Source organism: Populus trichocarpa, chromosome 7 (assembly GCF_000002775.5).
Source record: "Populus trichocarpa isolate Nisqually-1 chromosome 7, P.trichocarpa_v4.1, whole genome shotgun sequence".
Taxonomy (NCBI): Eukaryota; Viridiplantae; Streptophyta; class Magnoliopsida; order Malpighiales; family Salicaceae; genus Populus; species Populus trichocarpa.
In genome coordinates this window covers 8,451,520-8,471,193 of record NC_037291.2, presented here as the reverse complement: position 1 = coordinate 8,471,193, position 19,674 = coordinate 8,451,520, and the positions used below count along the sequence as shown (strand labels likewise).

The 19,674-nt window shown below is 33.1% G+C and overlaps 1 protein-coding gene and 1 pseudogene across 3 annotated transcripts; both read left to right on the top strand.

Annotated features, from left to right (window-relative positions):
* Positions 1-610: 610 nt before the first annotated feature.
* On the top strand, positions 611-2,071 carry LOC18101029 (scopoletin 8-hydroxylase-like; annotated as a pseudogene).
* A 4,584-nt stretch (positions 2,072-6,655) lies between these two features.
* On the top strand, positions 6,656-17,296 carry LOC7483072 (molybdenum cofactor sulfurase). 3 transcript variants are annotated; one of them, XM_024605785.2, is made up of 22 exons: positions 6,656-6,857; positions 6,940-7,038; positions 7,126-7,184; positions 7,288-7,448; positions 7,701-7,858; positions 8,180-8,306; positions 8,727-8,829; positions 8,912-8,957; positions 9,116-9,154; positions 9,232-9,388; positions 10,020-10,122; positions 12,137-12,253; positions 13,083-13,160; positions 13,304-13,405; positions 13,675-13,774; positions 13,980-14,081; positions 15,047-15,111; positions 15,200-15,351; positions 15,648-15,880; positions 16,087-16,223; positions 16,629-16,739; positions 16,826-17,296. In XM_024605785.2, the coding sequence occupies exons 1-22, from the start codon at positions 6,740-6,742 to the stop codon at positions 16,934-16,936; spliced, it is 2,478 nt and encodes an 825-aa protein (XP_024461553.1). In that variant the 5' UTR covers positions 6,656-6,739; the 3' UTR covers positions 16,937-17,296. The 3 variants fall into 3 exon arrangements, with proteins under 3 accessions (XP_024461553.1, XP_024461552.1, XP_024461554.1); XM_024605784.2 differs by having other exon boundaries at positions 16,084-16,223; XM_024605786.2 differs by lacking the exons at positions 6,656-6,857; positions 6,940-7,038; positions 7,126-7,184; positions 7,288-7,448 and adding an exon at positions 7,495-7,597 and having other exon boundaries at positions 7,736-7,858; positions 16,084-16,223.
* The last annotated feature ends 2,378 nt before the right edge of the window (positions 17,297-19,674 follow it).

The following is a 19,674-nucleotide window of genomic DNA, read 5'->3' as shown; positions in this document are numbered from 1 at the left end:
TTTGATCCTCTCATTTTAAATTCTTCTTGAACAATAAAATTTGATTTTTTTTTTATGAAATCAAGCTAAAAAAATGACAAAATAATATTTGTATTTGAGATAATCACTTAAAAAATAAATCAAAATAAATTCAAAATAAACTATCAATTTTAAATTTCAACCGTTACAACATTAAAGAATCTGAAAAAAGAAATAAATGACTAAAGGATGGAAAAAAAGGAGCTAGAATTGACATTTTTTTCACAAAAAATATTAAAGGCATGCAAGTTTTCCTTTCCTTTAATTCTGGTTCACTCACTTTTAATTCCTTGCAAACAACTAAATCAAATCTTTATTCTAAAATCTCAATAACAATATAAAAAAATAAAAATAAATTTTTTTATCAAACTTAAATTTCAATCGACGAAAAAATAAAAAATAAAATTAAAATGAAAAAAAAATCAAGAACTAAAAAAAGATTAAAACAAAATAAAATATAAAATGCTATTGTAATCAATAATAGATTACATCACAATCCACGATTACTAGTTTTTTGTTTTTGTTTTGTTTTTTTAACTTTAACTTTAAAGTATAGTTCTCAAGTGCACTAATTTCGATTCTACTCTTAAGCATGCTGCTAACAATTTCTTGCCACCCTCCTGAAAAGAAGGCTGTCTACCGTAAAGGTGTGAGAGCCGGCCCGTCGGTGAAGTATGGTACAAGTTCTGTGCCAGAGAAAGAGAAGGGATTAGAGTGGAAGGATTACATTAGCATGCTCTATATTACTAATGCTGAAGCTCTTGAATATTGGCCTAAAGAATGCAAGTGAGTTGGTTCTCTTTTGGTTAATCACTTTTCTTTTTCCTGCTTGTTAAGGTGTACTAAGGTTGATTAGAATCCGAGAGCTACTCTGTACACCGACTAAACACTCATTTGCTAACTTTATTTTTACAAGTACAGGGAAAGATGTGGGGGTGATTAAGAAAAAATTATTCTCTTGATACATCATGTCAATAGAAGAGGTGGTATTAAGGTTATTTAGGAAGGAGATTTAATCTTGCTAATTAAATGCATAAGTTGATCTAAAAGGGGGGGAAAATCGTTTTTTAAGATTACCTTTGAGTGTTTTCTTATAATCCAGTGGATTCCAGCTCAATCATGTAATAAAAATGTATTTAGTGCGCTTCCGTTCTGTGTCAAACTGATAAATATTTGTAACTTTTGTTAGGGAATACCTGAGTACATCATTAATCGAGATGGTGAGAAAACTACTAAAAATCTTAACTTTGAAGCTTGGAGTGACAATGGATGGGCTAAGTGGTTCGAAGATGGTCACATGAACTCCTATCCAGAGCTTACTGTTGGTGCGGGGAGACACTCCGACATGGGCATGCTTACTGCAAGATGGCATTAGTGGTCTATAAAGAGATGGACGGCGAGAGGAAGGGCGATTGGGTGGAGATCCCTCCTGTCTCTGGTGCTTAATTTGGTCATCAATGGCGGTGAGGGTGACTCCTCACGGGTTAGAAATCCGAAATTAGAATCACATTTGTAAGAAAAATCCGATTTCAAGATCCTCTCATGATATTCATTCCTCTTATGTTCAGTTATATTTATTATATCCAAATCTTGAATCTCAAAATAAATGGGATATAATCATATTATAACCACTTGTAATTTTTCTCAAACTACAATCACTTGCATTGTCTGTCATTTTTCTCAAACTATAATAGATTTAATCTTTATAGTAGAATTTTCCATGAGCATGATGGAAATCAAACCTTATATTACGAGCTAATACCATCAAATTAATTACATGTTTCTTATTACAGACTAAGCAATGGAAGGTACAAAAGTGCAGAACATAGACTGCGCGCTCCTAGCTCCAAATCGAGAGTATCCATCCCAAAATCTTCACTGTCCCAAAACCAGCAGAGAAGATTGGATCATTGCCTCAGTAGTGGAGAGAGATGGAGTTGCTCGTTGCCGGGAGTTTGTCTTGGAAGAATACATGAACAACTTCTTTAGCAATGCTCATGATGGAAAGAAGTCTCTTGATGCAATTATATCTTTGATTCAAGCCTATGTGTGAAAGTATTTTCTTTGTTCTTGTCAATTGTATTACTTTCTGTTTGAGTCTAGCTTGCTAAAGTTTCTTTCCTTTATTAATAAACACTTTCTATCCTCTAGTATGTCTGAAAAATAATCTTGATTTCAGTAATTATATATGCACTTTGCATTCCGTATTTTCTAAACTTTGATTCATATATTTTATATTTTAATTTTAGTTAAATTTTCTATTGAGATTTTAGTTGATATTTCAAATTATTTAAACATTTAAATTTAATTTCTAGTATCTTGAAACATGAGTAATTTTATGATATTTAAAGAGTAATTAGTGATATCTTATTAGTTACTTTTTCTAATCCACTTTAAAGAAATAAAAAAATACAACTAGAACAGATAAATCCTAAACAAAAATATTTTTATATTATCTCTTCTTTGTGTTTATTTTTTTCTTCGAAGTTATTAGTTATTCTCTTGAAATTATAAAATTTTTCTTTGAATGACATAGCTTATTATGAAATAGAATGAAAAAGGGGAGATGACTATTAAAAAAACTCCAAACCAACCAATTTGAATAACAAGTTGTTTAAAATTTTGAAGAATAGATAATTCAGGTAATTATATGAATTTCTTTCTTTTGATAATTTGAGTAATATGAGAAAACATTTCAGACTAGTTGAATTACTCTAATTATTTATCGGGTTTTATTAAATAATCTTTGTTTTTAAATAGACTTGTAATTTTCCTTTAACGTAATTTTTGGCTACTGAAAACTTTCCTTTAGCCTAATTTTGGCAAGCTAATTGTAATATTTTTAGTATTTTAGGTGAAAAAAGGGTAAACAATCCTAATTACCCGAAATATTCACACTATTAGAAATTTATAAACACAAACAAAAATACCGATGAAAAAAATATCATCGGTAAATTACAATGACATTATTGACAAAACATAATGACACTGTTTCCGTCGGTATTCACCCACAAAAACATTTTTGTTGGTGAATACCAGGGGAATTACAAGTGGAAATCAAGGAGTGAAAATAAATTGAGCAAGTATTCTCTCGTTATTTCCGTCAGAAAATATGACATGTCAATATTACAAACAAAATTATCAATGAAAACTAATTGTCAATGAATCTATTGGTAATATTTAAGTTGTAATCTGCCAGATGGCCCCCCCTCTCCCTCTCCCTTATTTTTTCTTCTTCTTCTTCTTCTTCTTCTTTTTTTTTTCCTGTAGAAAACAACACCGTTTTCCCTTATTTTGTCACAAATCAAGCTCCCATCATTAAAAATTGAAGCAAGAAGAATGATAACAATAAGCCTCTCATGATTCTAACACTATTACCTTATTTAGTTGCACTCCTAAATAAACTCCACTAACTTAAGGCAATAAAGCTCAAATTTTATACTCAAAAGACAAAAACAATCATTTGTCTTAGACTCTGAAAGACTAGTTATGGTTTTTAGTAACTATAATACTAGGTGACGACTCTTTTACATCTCATAAATGTTTCAAATATTTTTTGCTCTTTATAAAACATTTAGAAAGAGAAAATTTGCCGTGATATCAGGTGCAACATTAACAATTACTTTTTAAATTATTATATATGAACATAATGTGTGATTGTTTTTGAAGAAATTGCTCATGAATATGTAATGTGAATAAAATATTTATTTTATTATTTTTTAATTTACACATCTTATATTTGTTTTTTCAAAATTACTACTCTTATATTTTTTAATATATTTGCATGTTTTTTAATAAAAATTTATGATAATTTTTATTTTAAAAAATATTCTAATAAAAAAGAAATATTTTTGTAAAAAAAAGAAACTCATGAATAAGGTAAGAGAGTTTTGATTAATGATATACATTTTTTTCATCCTTATTTTAAATCATCATAATTTTTTCAAATACTTATTTTAATTGACATTAGTTTTTATTCAAAAATCATACTACTAATAACAAAAATATATTTATTTTGTAAAAAAAATAATTTATGAATAAGAAAAGGAAGTTCAGACTAAAAATGTACTTTTAATAGCATTTAAATAATTATTTTTCTTACAAATATCCATTTTAATTGTTATATAATTAAATAAAAAAATTCAAAAATAATGTACCAATCAAATATTTTCATGTGAATCTATCTTTTGTTTTTTAATTAACAAAATCAACTTCCTATTTCAGTTTTTAATTAAAAATTAATGTTTACCATTTTTTTATTACTTAATATATTTTTCAATCCATTTAATGACATTATCTTTTTAATTATTGATTAAAAAAACTTCATTAACAGAACTGTAAAATGCATGAGATTTCTATTGTACATGAATGCACTGTAGACTGAGAGACAATTCACTGTGGACTTACTGTGCATGCATGCACTACGGACCAAGAGACAATTAAATGTTGACTTGCACAGTTGCTACGCTATATATGGGAGAAAACATTGTAGAAAAAGTTCCAGTGTTTTTAGTCAAGAATTGTAGCTAGGGGCGTAGCCTTCTCTACCACAAGTCGCTGGGTCTGGCGTTGGTAGCCGGACCCAGCACTATTGGGTCTGGCTGACAATCCAAACCCAAAACACTTCCAAAAAGTGCCAATAGCGTTGGGCCCTGCCTCCCAGCCAGACCCAACAAACACTGTAGCCCTGTGGGGGGCGTTGTCCGTGTTGTTTGTAAGTCAGACCTGTAGGAACCGTTCCTGTGTTTTTAGTCAAGAATTGTGGCTGGGGGGGCGTGACCTTCTCTGCCACAAGCCGCTGGGTCTGGCTTTGGGAGCCAGACCCAGAGTTGTTGGGTCTGGTTGACAATCCAGACCCAAAACACTACCAAAAAGTGCCATTAGCGTTGGGCCCTGCCTCTCAGCTAGACTCAACAAACATTATAGTGCCTGTGTGGGGGCGTTGTCTATACTATTTGTAAGTCAGACAAGGTTGTTAGGTCGTTGCAACATGACTCAATAGCTTTGGGTCCTGCTTCCACTAGAACCCAATGACGTTGGGTCCTGCTGGTACCATTAGAGTTAGGTCTTACCCCAGCAGAACCCACTGTTGGGTCGTTGCAACAAGACCCAATAGCTTTGGGTCCTGCTAGAACCATTAGAGTTGGGTCCTGCCCCGCCAGGACCCAAGACTGTAATTTTGTTTTTGCTTTTTCATACGGGTATGACTGCGTGGCTAGACCCAATAGCCATACCCAATTAAATGTCTCGGTCGTTGCCTTCTCAAAATAACTTGATTGCACTATGGACACGCACAGAGAGTTGGGTTCTGCCCCAGTAGGATCGAAGACTGTAATTTGTTTTCTTTTTCATACGAGTATGACTACGTGGCCAGACCCAGCAGCCATACCCAATTAAATTTCTTGATCGTTGCCTTCTCAAAATAAATTGATTGCACCGTGGACACGCACACACACTCTTTCCCTTTGTCGACAAGGAATTAAAGTTAATCAATGCAAAAAAGTAGTAAGATCACTGACATGGCATAGGAAGATTGTAAAAATAAAAAGCAAAACAATTGATTTTCTTTGGTGGACGGATTGTGAATCCATGTTATCATGTACGTGAGAATTCAACCCCCCATGCCTCTCTATGCCTCTGTACATCGTGTGTGTGTGTATTCCTCACTACAGTATAATACCACCATTGAATATTAATGGAAGACCTTTGATCAATAAGGACGACTAACTGCCTTCCTTGATTTAAATTTATTTTTTAAAATAAATTGATGAGATTTTTTTTATATTGTATAAAAATTAGGTGATGATAATTGTTCTCTCGTTTCAGGTTGGGTTAAATTTTCTAAGAACTATTAAATTTACAATAAATATTACTACTATGAAAACTAAACATAGATTTGATTTTACGGGTAAAATCAATTATTATTATTATTATTGACCTGAGTCTGACATCCCCTTCTAGACCCAAGAAACTGAGGCTCGAAAGGTGCACCTAACCTATAGTTTTAAAAATACTTTGAAAGAAATTTGAAAATTTTTAATTTTTTTTCTCTAATATGGTCATATTAAAGTTAATGGAGCTCTCAATAAATTTTTGATTCACATCATATACTTTATAAATTTTAGGTATTATATAAGAGATCCAATTGGGTATTGGGTCCTGTGCTGTAAAACCTATAATAGCTTTGGGTCTTGCTGGGTGCAAGACCTAAATTAGCTTTGGGTCCTTCATAATACATGATTCAATTGGGTGTTGGTTCTGCCGGGTGCAAGATCCCACATACCTTAGGATCCTGCCTAGTGCAGGATCCATGTGGGTGTTGGATCTGACAGTGCAGGACCCAATTGCGTGTTGGGTCTTGTCACTAGGATCCAACAGTTTTTGATCCTATCTAATACTATAACCCAACATCTAATTGGACCTTTTTTTTTTTTAGAGGAATCAATATCTTTGGATATTTTTATAACCAGGACAAAACATTATTTTTTTTTTTATTTTAGAAATTTTTAAATGTTTTTATTATTATTTAACCCGCGATGCGATGCATGTCACATGTCTAGTAATACTGTAAATTACGTTTATAGCGCTGGAATATTCTTCTTTTGTGTTATAAATTAACTTAAAGTTCTATCCTGTTATTGCTAGTAGTTCAAGGCGTTTTATTTAGCACGTGGCTGGCCAAGTGACTGAAAAAGGAAAAAGAAGAGCCAAAAAGAACATCATGGATGCAGACAAGGCTGAGTTCTTGAAGGAATTCGGTTCCGACTATGGTTATCCAAACGGTCCAAAATCTATCGACGAAATTCGAGCCACTGAATTTAATCGATTAGACCAAAAGGGTCGCTTTCTTTAACCTCTAATACTTCTTTTCTTGTTTCTTTATAGTTTCAATTTGTTATAATTTTCCTTTCCTCTTTGCAGGTATTGTATATTTAGATCATGCTGGTGCTACTTTATACTCTGAGTTACAAATGGAAGAAATCTTTAAAGATTTCAACTCAAATATCTATGCAAACCCACGTATCCTATTTTTTTCTTTAATTTGTCTTGTTTATTATTTTGAGCTGTCAATGTGAAAATTCTTTAATTTTTGGGGAAAAAAAATAGATAGCCAAAGTGTTTCAAGTTCTGCAACATCTGATATTATAAGAGAAGTTCGACAACAGGTAAAGTTCATTTGATTTTGATTGTTATAAGAATTGTTTTTGTGGTTTTTTTTTTTTTTTTTGTTGAACCATGAAGTGTTTTGTGTTTTTTTTTAATGGGAAGGTGCTTGATTATTGCAATGCATCTGCTAAAGAGTATAAATGCATATTTACTTCTGGGGCCACCGCGGCTTTGAAGTTGGTTGGGGAGGCGTTTCCCTGGAGTAGGGAGAGTTGTTTTATGTATACTATGGAGAATCATAATAGTGTGCTTGGTATTAGAGAGTATCCTTCAATTTGTGGAATCACCTAGCTGTGGGGTTTTTTTTACTGCTAATTAATTATTATGAGGTACTTTCGGTCAGTGCTTCCCGCTCGGATTCATGGGGAGCCAAAGGTAGTTACAAGTGGGTCCCACATGAATTCAGGAGAAGGTACATGTACACTGGGAGTGCTCTATAATTTCTTGTGTTTCATGCTTTTGTTTTTTTATCCTCATTTTGCTCTCAAGATATGTTCATCCTTGATAATTTTTAGATATGCTCTCAGTAAAGGGGCTGCTGCATTTGCAGTAGATGTTGAAGACAATGTTAATGGAGGTGGAGCATCTGGAGGCCAGGAGGCACGGGTGAAGTTATCACCACATGCAACGCAAAGGAGGAATGAAGCTAAAATTCTAGAAGAGGAGCCAACTGGTAATCCTTGGAAATTATACCCTTAAAATAGCACACTAGAACTTCTATTTAGAAAGTGACAAGACTTGGTGTTTGGTTTAAATCGCCACGTCATATTTCTCCTTGGTGATTTTTTATAGCATTCAAAGGAAAAATTGAGTTTGGTATATATTTCCTGTTGGCCCGTCTGTAGGATATTACATGATGCTTTAATGAGGGAAAAAGATGGAAGATTATTGATAACATCACAGCAAATGATAGTTTCCCTCCAGCCTATGATTGTGTTGGAGTTTGCTAAGGTAGAGGTCACTTTATCTTCATCTTGTATTTTGCTTTTTGCAGGAAATGCTTATAACCTATTTGCATTCCCTTCTGAATGCAATTTCTCTGGTTTGAGATTCAGTCTCGACTTGGCTAATCTTATTAAGGAAAATTCAGAAAGAATTTTGGAAGGCTCTCCTTTTTGCAAGTATGTAAGGTGCTATCTTATTTTGTTATTTTCTATTTTCTTCCGATGATGAGCTTCTTTCTTATGGTTCGCTCCTTCGAGGGAACTTGCTAGTTGCTAATTTGGTTGTATCGATTACCTAGGACTGTCCATACACTCACTCGAAGTAAATAAGTTGCATGTCACCATAAACTGTTTGGGTTGATTTTAGGCTGAAAATACATTTTGTGTTATGAGTTAAAAAAATGTAAACAACTCGAAGAAAAGAAAACTGTTAATTGCCTTCTTTTTGTGACCTTACCCGTTGACCCCGCTTTGCTGGAGGCCATCAGGAAAGTCTCAGATAAACCCGAACTGAAGTTCTTTTTTCTATTTATGCTGCATAGACTTTACTGGTTTTTCAGTTAGCACTGATCAATAGTCTTCTGGTTTGGTAAATAGGGGTCACTGGATTGTTTTGATTGATGCTGCAAAAGGATGTACTACATGCCCTCCAGATTTATCCAAGTACGCTGTGGATTTTGTTGTAATCTCTTTCTATAAGGTATATACATTTTTCTGTCGATTCATTTATTCTTTTAAACTATCATTCCATATTCATGTTTTGCCTTGTTGTCCTGTCAAAGCTATTTGGCTATCCAACTGGACTTGGTGCTCTTGTTGTTCAAAATGGTAAGTGATTGGTTTTGAAGATTTAGTGCTAGATGTGGTTGCTTTTTTTTGGAGCTCCTCTAGACACGTGTACCAAGGATCACTCTATTGGATTACTGATATTTGTTGTGAGATGTCACAGTTCTCTAACTTTCATCTACATTATTGTGATGCTACAGATGCTGCCAGGTTGATGAAGAAGACTTACTTCAGCGGAGGTTTGTGCTTAGATGTGTTAATAATTAAATTCAATACATAATGTCTACTACTTTGGTTGATTTTAAAAACATTTCAGGCACAGTTGCTGCATCGTTTGCTGACATGGACTTTGTTAGAAGAAGAGAAGGTATTGAAGAGCTTTTTGAGGATGGCACCATTTCATTTCTGAGTATAGCATCAATACGCCATGGGTTCAAAATCCTCAATTCCCTAACTCCATCCATGATGAGTCGGTATGTAAAATATGTCAGGATATTGTGGATTTATTGTACTTTGTTGAATGGAAAAACTTGTGATTTGACTGTAGCATATGTTGGATATTGTTTGTTGGAGGAATTTATTGAAAAAGCATTTTAAAGATTAAGGCTCGTAAAGTTTAATCTATATGAATTGCATAATCTTCTATAGCAAGTCAGCCTGTTCTTAGGCATTGTTGTACGAGCAATGTAATGGGGAATCAATGATTTATTTAATTTTTGTATAAGAGCTATTGAAATTAGTGCTAACAAGGTTCTCTTTGGTGCTGGTCAGTTGTCAAGAAGCCACAGAAAGTGCAGATATTGATTGGGCCCTATTCTTTTATGCCCTTTCTGTTCTGTTAGAGATGGAAATAGTGGACTTTTGAAGGAGTCGAACTACTACTCAATGCCTTGTCCATCCTCAGTTTTAGAGTTCAGTTCTGGTGTTTCAATATTCATATCCCACATTTTAGAATGACAATTTTTATATCTGCCGTGTTGCTTGTCATTTCTTTTAAAAAAACTTCTTAATTGATCTGGTAAATTATAAGGTCATTAGTTTTGAGTTTCTGACATGATTTATGTATCTTGTATAATGGTGCAATACCTAATCTACTTATTTCAGGCATATTGCAGCACTTACCATGTATGTCAAGAAGATGCTTTTGGGCCTAAGGCATGAAAATGAAGCTAATGTTTGCATCATTTATGAAGGTCATACTTCAAAGGTTGGTTCTTTTTTATGATAAATATTAAAGGTCAGTTCATGTGAGTAATTCCATATGTTTTCACATTATTCTAGCTCTTGTCTGTAGAAATGACATTTAACTAAAGTAAAGCACTAGCAAATTTCTTTATTTAAAAGCACATATAGATCATTGTCCATGTTTTTGTTCTCTTTGGAAAATCGATATTTATCTTGAATTCAACTTTAGCTCCTATAAAATAGCTAACCTACCATATACATGCTTTCCTAACAACTAGCCTATATCTAGTATCCTAACAAAGGAAAGAATAAGATATTTACAAATATAGAAGGTAATTGTCAAATTTGTCTTTAAATAAACAACCAACTCCTTTGACATCCCTCATCAATTATCAAATTGATGGTGATCTAGAGAGTAGTAGTGATATGTGGGAGGGTAATAACTTGATGGTCAAAGGCCTCCTGAATGGTGTGACAGTCAACCTCCATGTGCTTCATGCGTTTGTCGTAGACAGGATTGAAAACAATTTGGATGGCACTAGTGTTGTCAGCATGCCCGAGTGTAGGTTGAACCTTGGAAAAGCCAAATGATCTCGGAGCAAGCAACAAACATGATGTGGTAGTCAGCCTCATTAGATGACTTGGAGACAAAGTCCATTTTCTTGCATTTCCAAGAGATAAACGCATCACCAAGAAACATATACCAGCTGGTAGTGGATTTCCTAGTATCTAGGTAACTAGTCCAATCAGCATCACTGTAGTTGTGGAGGATCGAAGATTCAAGATGATGTTGGATTCGAAAGTCCTAAAATCCATGCCATGACTTGTGCATCCATGACTGCCCACCTGGCGTGCTGTTCCTTGTCTTTGATTTTGTCAGGAGCAGGGCTGCTGCCATCTACATGGCCCCATAGATCCTTCCCTTTGACAAATATCATGAAGTGGAATGCCCATGCTGAGTAATTCTTGCCATTAGAATGAATCAGGAAAGTTTCAGACATTTCTGAAGACATGATGCCAAGATTGTTTGATCTAGAATAACTGAGAATAAGGAATTGCACTAGGACTAAGATGGACTTGAGGACAAGAGACAAGAAAAACAAACAAAGACAGAACTAGGTTAGGCTGAGAAAGGCTTTTATACAAACTTAGAATACTTTGAACAGGAAAAGTTGTGTTCCCTCTATGGAGAATCTTGAATAAAATTACATGCTAAATTCTAGCTCCTATAAAATAGCTAACCTACCATATACTTACTTTCCTAACAACTAGCCTACAGCTAGTATCCTAACAAAGGAAAGAATAAGATATTTACAAATATAGAAGGTAATTGTCAAATCTATCTTTAAATAGACAACTAATTCCTTTGAGAATTATAATAGAGATTCATTGTTAAAACTTCATTTTCTTAAGCATAAAAGTTATGCTGTGTTGATTTGCGAGGTTCATTTCTTGTCTCATTGTGGCCCTAATTGCATAGTAGTCAGTGGTTGTTTGGCCCTGCTAATTGGTCACCTTGCAGCTATTGTGTGTGACTGCACTATATGGTAGATGCTTACCAAACACTGCTATCACTCTACTACAACTTCTTTATCCTACAAAAATAGTTGGAAGTTGATTTTAGAAAAACTAGAGTTGTTGCTTTTGTTCGACAGTAATCATTGACAAGGCCAAACTGACCTATGAATTTCACATGTAATGCTCATTAGGTATGTCAAATTTCCATCCATTAATTCCAGTCTTCATCTCCAGAGTTATGCATCCTAGAATGTACTGAGTATCAATAATGGATGATGCATTCCTTATCACTGTGTGATGAATAACTATAATCTATAATCCAGACACTGTTCAGAAATATACTTCACTTTTCTGTCTATATGACTAAGACTGATATACCCTACTTCTTGGGAGTGCCTTTTTCTTTTGTGCATCAATGTATGGAATTATATTTGTATATGCATGCATCTTTTTTTTATATATTTTAGTTACTTTTACTGGGTTCAATCCTAATACAGGTTGCAACTTTCCTCTTTCAGTTAGTTTGTCATGAATCAGGTTCCATAGTGTCATTCAACTTGAAAAGGCCTGATGGCTCTTGGTTTGGATACAGTGAGGTGGAAAAACTCGCTTCCTTATCTGGAATTCAGTTACGGGTAAAATTTGAGAAATTCTGAACCATTGGTGCATGTGTGTGTGGGTTTGTTTGCCATCTTCTGTGGAATGCTTGCCTCATATCTCTTTTTATTCAATTGCCAATTATCCAAATTGAAACTTTATTCCTATCCCACCATGAGTGGGAAGATCCAGATGATTTGACCATGTCACTAAACAACTGATATTATCTCTTACTAAAAAAAAGAAAAGAAATGAAGAGGTGGTCTTATCATTTTTATCAATTAATTATCCCACTTTCTTGTCACCTCTCTTTTCAATTTTTTATTTTATTTTATATTCTTTTCAAATAAACACTTCTTATTTTTTTCTTCAAAAAATAAATAAATAGAAAACAGTGCTTGTATATGCTTCTGGCAACATGACCCTGTTCTCACACCTTCAAGCATAATAAATACCAATGAGGTGAAATGGGACAGATGATTAAAAATGACTCTTCAATCAAATCTTTAATCAAAGGGGATTTGCCCATTTTGATTAAGATTGAGGTGAATTCACAATTGTTCAAATTGTATAATCGTAAATTACTGACATTGCTAAATGACCTAAAACAATTTGATTATAATTCAATTTGTGATGATTATAGGTAGAAAGTTCATATTCTTCAGTCATTGATAAACAATTAGTTGGATCTTCTGATGGACACAGGATGTACTGTGTTATGTCATCTTTTTTATTAAAATTTTGTACATGATGTTCACACTCATGTTGATGATCTTGGAGAAATTTGAAGCTGTCAGCATCTAATCAATCTTCATTATGTGATGCTGATAATATTTGCTTTGTTACTTGTCTGCTTTTTTTCTGTAGACAGGATGCTTTTGTAATCCAGGAGCATGTGCAAAATATCTTGGCTTGTCTCACCTGGATCTTCTTTCAAACTTAGAGGTACTTGTTCGCAATATCGTACTTAAAGAGACAAAGAAGAAAGAGTTGATTGAACTGTTATTGCTGGTGTATTAATTTCATTACATTGGTTTAATGCAAATTGATGCATTTTAATGCCTTTTTAATTCTTCTTTTAAATTCAGGCTGGTCATGTTTGCTGGGATGATAATGATATTATACAAGGAAAACTAACTGGGGCTGTTAGAGTGTCATTTGGTTACATGTCTACGTATGAAGATGCCAAGGTAGGTGCTTTACAGTCCAATTTCAAGGAGAATGGATTATCCGGGTGTTTCTTATTCTTTATATCCATGCAGATTCTATTCTACTTAATTACATTTATAAAGAAATGGCATTTATCTAAATCTTTAGTAGCACTCATGGTTGTTTTAAATGTATTGGTTGTAAGAAAGTGAAGTTCCCAAAGAATTTATCAGATGCTGTTAGGTCTTTAATGTAATACGGGTTTCGTTAGCTGATTTCTCTTGTTTTCTTTTCAATTTTGGATGTGCAGAAATTGATTGATTTTATCACAAGTTTATTTGTATCAAAGCCAAATAAGTCAGAAAACTGGAATATGTTGAGAACAAAATCCATCCTCTTGTCAAATGAAGGTTAGTTTTCACTTTGCTTTGCACTACTGTGAATGTAATCAAAATTTCACATCTTTATACCTTAAAACTCCCAGTGGTCAATAGTAGAGTGTACACATTGATGTCGCTTAATATCCCTTCAAAATTTGTTAGACTAAAGACTACTGATTTTTTTATGAAACATGGTTTCCTTCAACTGTCATCTGATTCTTTGCTGACACTGCAGGCCATGAAAGAAAAGCTGGTTATTACCTCAAGTCTATAACAGTTTACCCAATAAAATCATGTACAGGATTCAGTGTGGAAAGTTGGCCTCTGAGCAGCACTGGTAGCTATTTGTTTTTCTTTTTAACACTACATGAGCCTTTCAATTGGAATGTGGGATCACATAGATTTGTGAACCATCTGTATATTTTATTTTTTCAATTTCTTTGTTTTTGTACTAGGTTAACAAGCATCATTAAAAAAATGAGTATCTTTAACAAATTGAAGATGCAGGCAAACTAGACAGTATTGGCACTAGGCAAATGCAAAAAGTTTAATGTTTTTGATTTCTCTTTTATCATATTTTTGTTTCCTAATGTTAAGAGAATTTTGTTGCAGTCACTTCCCCATGCCACTAGTTTTCAATTTGTATTAACGGACAGACAACTTCTTATTGGATCTAATTCTGCATATTTTTTATTTTCTTTCTGAAAATGGTAATTACCAATCTTTTCCTGTAAATTGTGTGGCTATATCCTGTTTATAGTTATAGTCACAATCCCATAAATTAGCTATTAAGTGGACATGCCATACACTAAATAAATATGCTAATCCTTGTTACTGTCAGGAAGAGTGCATATACTATATAAAGCTTGAACCTTAGCTATACAGTTAGTGAGATTCCTTAATAATCCCCTCTGACATTATGTGACACAATTAAATGAAGAAACCTAGCCCACAGCTGAAACTAAACTGGCAGCCTTTGAGTGAGTAATGTGCATGACACACATACACACACATTTATAACGAGTATGATATATATAGCATATGACCATTCAAATATAATGAGACATGAGACTGTTAGAGCATTCAAAACTGAAAAACTTGAGCTTTCATTTAGCAGCTTTTAAAGTATATTATCCAGCCAAAAATCAATCACAGCTAAGGTGGGATCTAATAGCATGTCTTTTTGACTTATTGAAACATTTTATTGAGGTGTAGTCTCAACATTTACTGGAATTGTAGATAGAAATCATAGATTATGGTATACATGAATTATGTTTTGACTTCTACTGCTGGCTCGAGTAGGTTTGCAACATGATCGAGAATGGCTTCTTAAAAGTCTAAGCGGTGAAATCCTTACACAGAAAAAGGTGAACAAAATTATGTTTGTGGAATGGCTGTCATTTTCTTGTTTTCCTTCCTAGATAAAAGGTTAATAAATCTGAATTTCTTTTGTAGGTTCCTGACATGTGCTCTATTAGTGCTTATATTGACCTCAATAAGGGAATAATGTTTGTAGAATCCCCTCGATGTAGAGAAAAATTGGAGATCAACCTGAAGACAGATTCATATCCAGGTGGGATAGAGGAGATTGAGTTGCATGCCCAGAGGTATGGTAATACTGATTTTGAAGTTGTAAGTGCTAGTAGTTTCATGCTGTATTCTGGAATTTTATCAATGTGGCCTTTTTGTTGGACTATCTGAAGATGAGTAATATTGACTTCATTTGTTTTCATAATATTGTGTGAAATGTGAATATTCAGTTGTGAAGTTGTTGCTTTATAAATACTTTTGGAATATTATTCATATCATCTTACTTCTGAATGTTCTCTTAGTTTTATCCATGATAGGAAGCATGGTTCATACTCAGTGTGAGGGTTATGATGGTTGCTTGTTCATGAAGCAGATATGAAGTCCAATATTATGAGAATGATGTCGACTTGTGGTTTAGCCGTGCTGTTGGCCATCCTTGCTCTTTATTAAGATGTTGTAGTTCCCAGAATTACTCCAGCTTGAAGAAGAATAAAAGCAGGAACTTGTGCAGAGATGTGGAGAGCAGATTGAATTTTGCCAATGAAGCTCAGTTCTTATTGATATCAGAGGAGAGTGTGTCCGACCTCAACAACAGATTGAGCTTAAGTATGTTCCAGTGCGCACTATTTTGCCCCACAACTTCACATTCACAGAACAAGCTCATACTCGCACTCTTTTGGACTGAATAATTTATTTTCCACAAGAAAATGAACTTTGCTAGTTCTGGTTGTTGCATGGAAAGAAATGTGATTTTATTGATGATCATAGAAATATGCATAAAATTGATGAGAAACCATTATTGTTGCTAGTAGATGCACAAAAAGGAACTCGTGGAACATCAGTTCAAATCAATCCAATGAGATTCCGGCCCAACCTGGTTGTATATGGAGGTGAGCCTTATGCCGAAGATGGATGGCTAAATATCAAAATCGGAAATAAGAATTTTATGGTAAGTCACTGTAATTTCTGTAATACTTGAATATTAAAAAACCTGAGCTTGTTGACACAGTACAGTTATATGAACTTGCTATACTTTTCAATGTCCTGTTTAATTTTCCCTGCATTACTTGTTATGTATGGTTTAGAGTCCTTTACAAGTTCATTAGCAACTAGGAGATTCCTTGAGTTTTCACCCTTCTTCCAACACAAGTCCAGAAAACATTTGCAAGTGATAGTCAATTTGATTTGTACTTTTAAGAATGGGAAGTTATAATTTGACTCAGGAACGTAATTACTCATATTTAAGGGCTACCAGTAAACCTCTGGAACTTAACATACTCAGTGGATTGATATACATTTTTCAGATTGAGCATTGAATCTCAATGTCACTTCTTTCATTTGCTTTTGTTAACAGTCGCTGGGTGGATGCAACCGCTGCCAGATGATCAATTTAGTTCATCAAGCTGGACTAGTGCAGAGGTCAAATGAGCCTTTAGCAACTTTGGCTTCATACAGGAGAGTGAAGGTTAACCATCACAGCCCTAGTCAAATATGTTATCTTTGTTGATCTCAATTCATAGCATTCAGTAAATTAAATTATGCTCCTTGCAGGGGAAGATTTTATTTGGAATATTGTTGAGATATGAGATTCAGGATAAGATGGGGATGCAAACAGGGTCATGGCTTCGAGTGGGAGAAGAAATACATCCAAATTCAGAATAGGCAATATTGCAAAACAAGAAATTGCCAACCTATAAAGCACATACATAAGATCCAATCTCTAGAGCAGTCAATATACATGCAAGCAGCAGCTTGGATATATAGTATACAACTAGCTCGAGTTTCGAATTAAACCGTGTGAGAACTGATCCAAAGTGAATTATTATATTTAATGTGTCCAAATTCAACTTGGATGACAAGTAAAAACATGACAGCTTTAGAAAAAAACTTGAAGATAATTTTTTTTTTTTAATATTGAAACAATACTAGATTGGATTGACCTCGGTTATCCTATGATCTGGGTCATGGATTTCAATATGTTTAATAATTTTGTTATTTTTATAAATTATTTTTATTTAATTTTATGATATCATTAGATGCTTGCAAAACCTAAAAAGATGTTTATTTGAGATCATGATAACCCTATAGAAAGTCAAATAAAAAATCATGAATTTCATTTCTCAATCAATCTAATAATGAAGAAGAGTGAAATAAAAAAAATAATAGAAAAATTAAAGGATTAGAAATTTTAAAAAAATCCATCAAGTTTGATGGTTTAATCCGCTAAACCTGTGAATCAGATAACTCGGGTCATTATATCAAACCTGCAAACCAGGCAGTGAATTTCATTGAATTAGCAACTTATTTTGTTTTAAATTATTATTTATTTAACTATATGATAACTAAAATGGATGATTGTAAATCTTGAGAATTTTTTAAGATTATGATAATCTTGTAGAAATCAAAATGAAATAAATTATGAAATTTAATTTCAATCAACTTAATATTAAATGATGAAATAAAAAAAGATAGTTAAACTTACTATACCCGTCAACAGGTCCATGGACTTTCTAAAATTTAATAACATGTTTGTTTTCCTAAAACTATCATTTTTAACTATATGATAAAAAGAAAAATTCCCCCAGTATTTTGGTAACTAGAAACCTAACTGGTCTTAGAGTTTGGGAAATGGATTGCATAAAAGGAAGGTATTAACACCCTCAATGCAACTTAACTGAGGTAAGTTGCATTGTTTATTTGTCAAATATAAACTAAGAAAAAGTTTTGTTTTCTAACCGTTGGTCTAACTAAAATGAACGATCGTAAAATCGAGCGTCAAACCAATCCTGATATTTTTTTTAAGATTATGATAATCTTATAGAAATCAAAATGAAATAAATTATGAAACTTAATTTCAATCAACCCAATATTAAAAGATGAAATAAAAAAAAATTCACCATACCCATCAATAGACCCATTGACTTTCTAAAATTTAATAACATATTTTTTTTTGAAAACTATCTTTCTTAACTATATGATAAAAAAAAATAGATGACTACATAATTTTCATTGATGATTTTCAATGTTGTAACAACTTAGTTTTCGTTGATAATTTTCAATAAAGTTGGAATGAATGTTTTATTTATAACATTATTACCATGCAAAGACGTGAATAAAATACACAAATATAAAAAGATATTTATATGTGTGTGTATCATATATGTGTGGAAATAATCTTTGATGATGCATATGGATAAAATATACTAATTAATGGTCTCTTTATGGACCAAGAGGTATAACAGGAATCTAATCTTCGATTGGGCGAGGACATACTACTGGGGGAGTAGGCAGGTGATTTCAACCTTCATCTATTTTTGTTAAATTCTTGAGGTACTTTTTATAAGGTATTGTTGTCTGGATTCTATTATTTGATTAACCATGAATTATAAAGAATATTGAGATTAACTTTGACTAATGGTATCGATGCTAGATAGCCGGGAATGAATGATAAGATTAGTTTTGGCTAATGACATCCATGTTAGACAGCCAAGAATAGATGTTAAAAATTAGCTTTAGCTAATGATATCCATATTGTACAGTCATGAACAAATGATAAGATTAGCTTTGGCTAATGACAGTTAAATAGTTGAGAATAGATGTATAAGATTAGCTTTGACTAATGACATCCATGTTAGATAGTTGAGAATAGATGTATAAGATTAGCTTTGACTAATGACATCCATGCTGGATAGCCATGAAAAATCTCAAAGATTAGCTTGCCTAATGGTATCCATGTTCGATAGTTAGGAGTAAAGGATGAGATTAACTCTAGCTAATGGTGTCCACACTAGGACAATCGAAAGTGAATTTTAAGAATAGCCTCGGTTGAAAGCATTCATTGATATGAAGAAAGAAAGATTATAACGTATTATTCCCGATCAGAAATCATGTTTAAGAAACTATATAAATTGGTTATAGCTAGGGATGAATCATTTACGCACTGAAGAATTCTATATGTATAAGAATTCCTAGACCATAATATATGTTATAAGTTGTTTGTCGAACATAACTTAAAATAAAGTAACGTGGACTATGTTGCATGAAGATGTGAAGTAATGTATTCAAGATTTACCCGGTAAAAAGTTATTAATATAAACCTGCTTTTAGATATTAATCTTAACCACAACTATATTATTTGCTCAATTGTACCATAAATAATGTTTATGCATGTGCATCAAGTTTGATTTGTAATAGGACTATCTCATGACCATGGTATCTATAAATCTTATAATATGCTCGTTGTGAAACCGTACGATCATGTAATAATATATGTAGTAGTGAGAATAGGTGACTTGTATTTTGTAAAACTGTATGATATTTATTTATGAATATAGGATACATAAATTATGGCATGTTGGTAAATTTTATATTTTGCATATGGTGTTTATATACCTTTCATT

What these genes read in the sequence shown, in the direction of transcription:
- LOC7483072 (XM_024605784.2), top strand. Translation starts at nt 6,740, where the DNA reads ATGGATGCAGACAAGGCTGAGTTCTTGAAGGAATTCGGTTCCGACTAT. An exon ending in GAAGACTTACTTCAGCGGAG is followed by an intron (nt 9,155 to 9,231) that starts GTTTGTGCTTAG and finishes AAAACATTTCAG; the next exon opens with GCACAGTTGCTGCATCGTTT. An exon ending in AAATCCTTACACAGAAAAAG is followed by an intron (nt 15,112 to 15,199) that starts GTGAACAAAATT and finishes TTTCTTTTGTAG; the next exon opens with GTTCCTGACATGTGCTCTAT.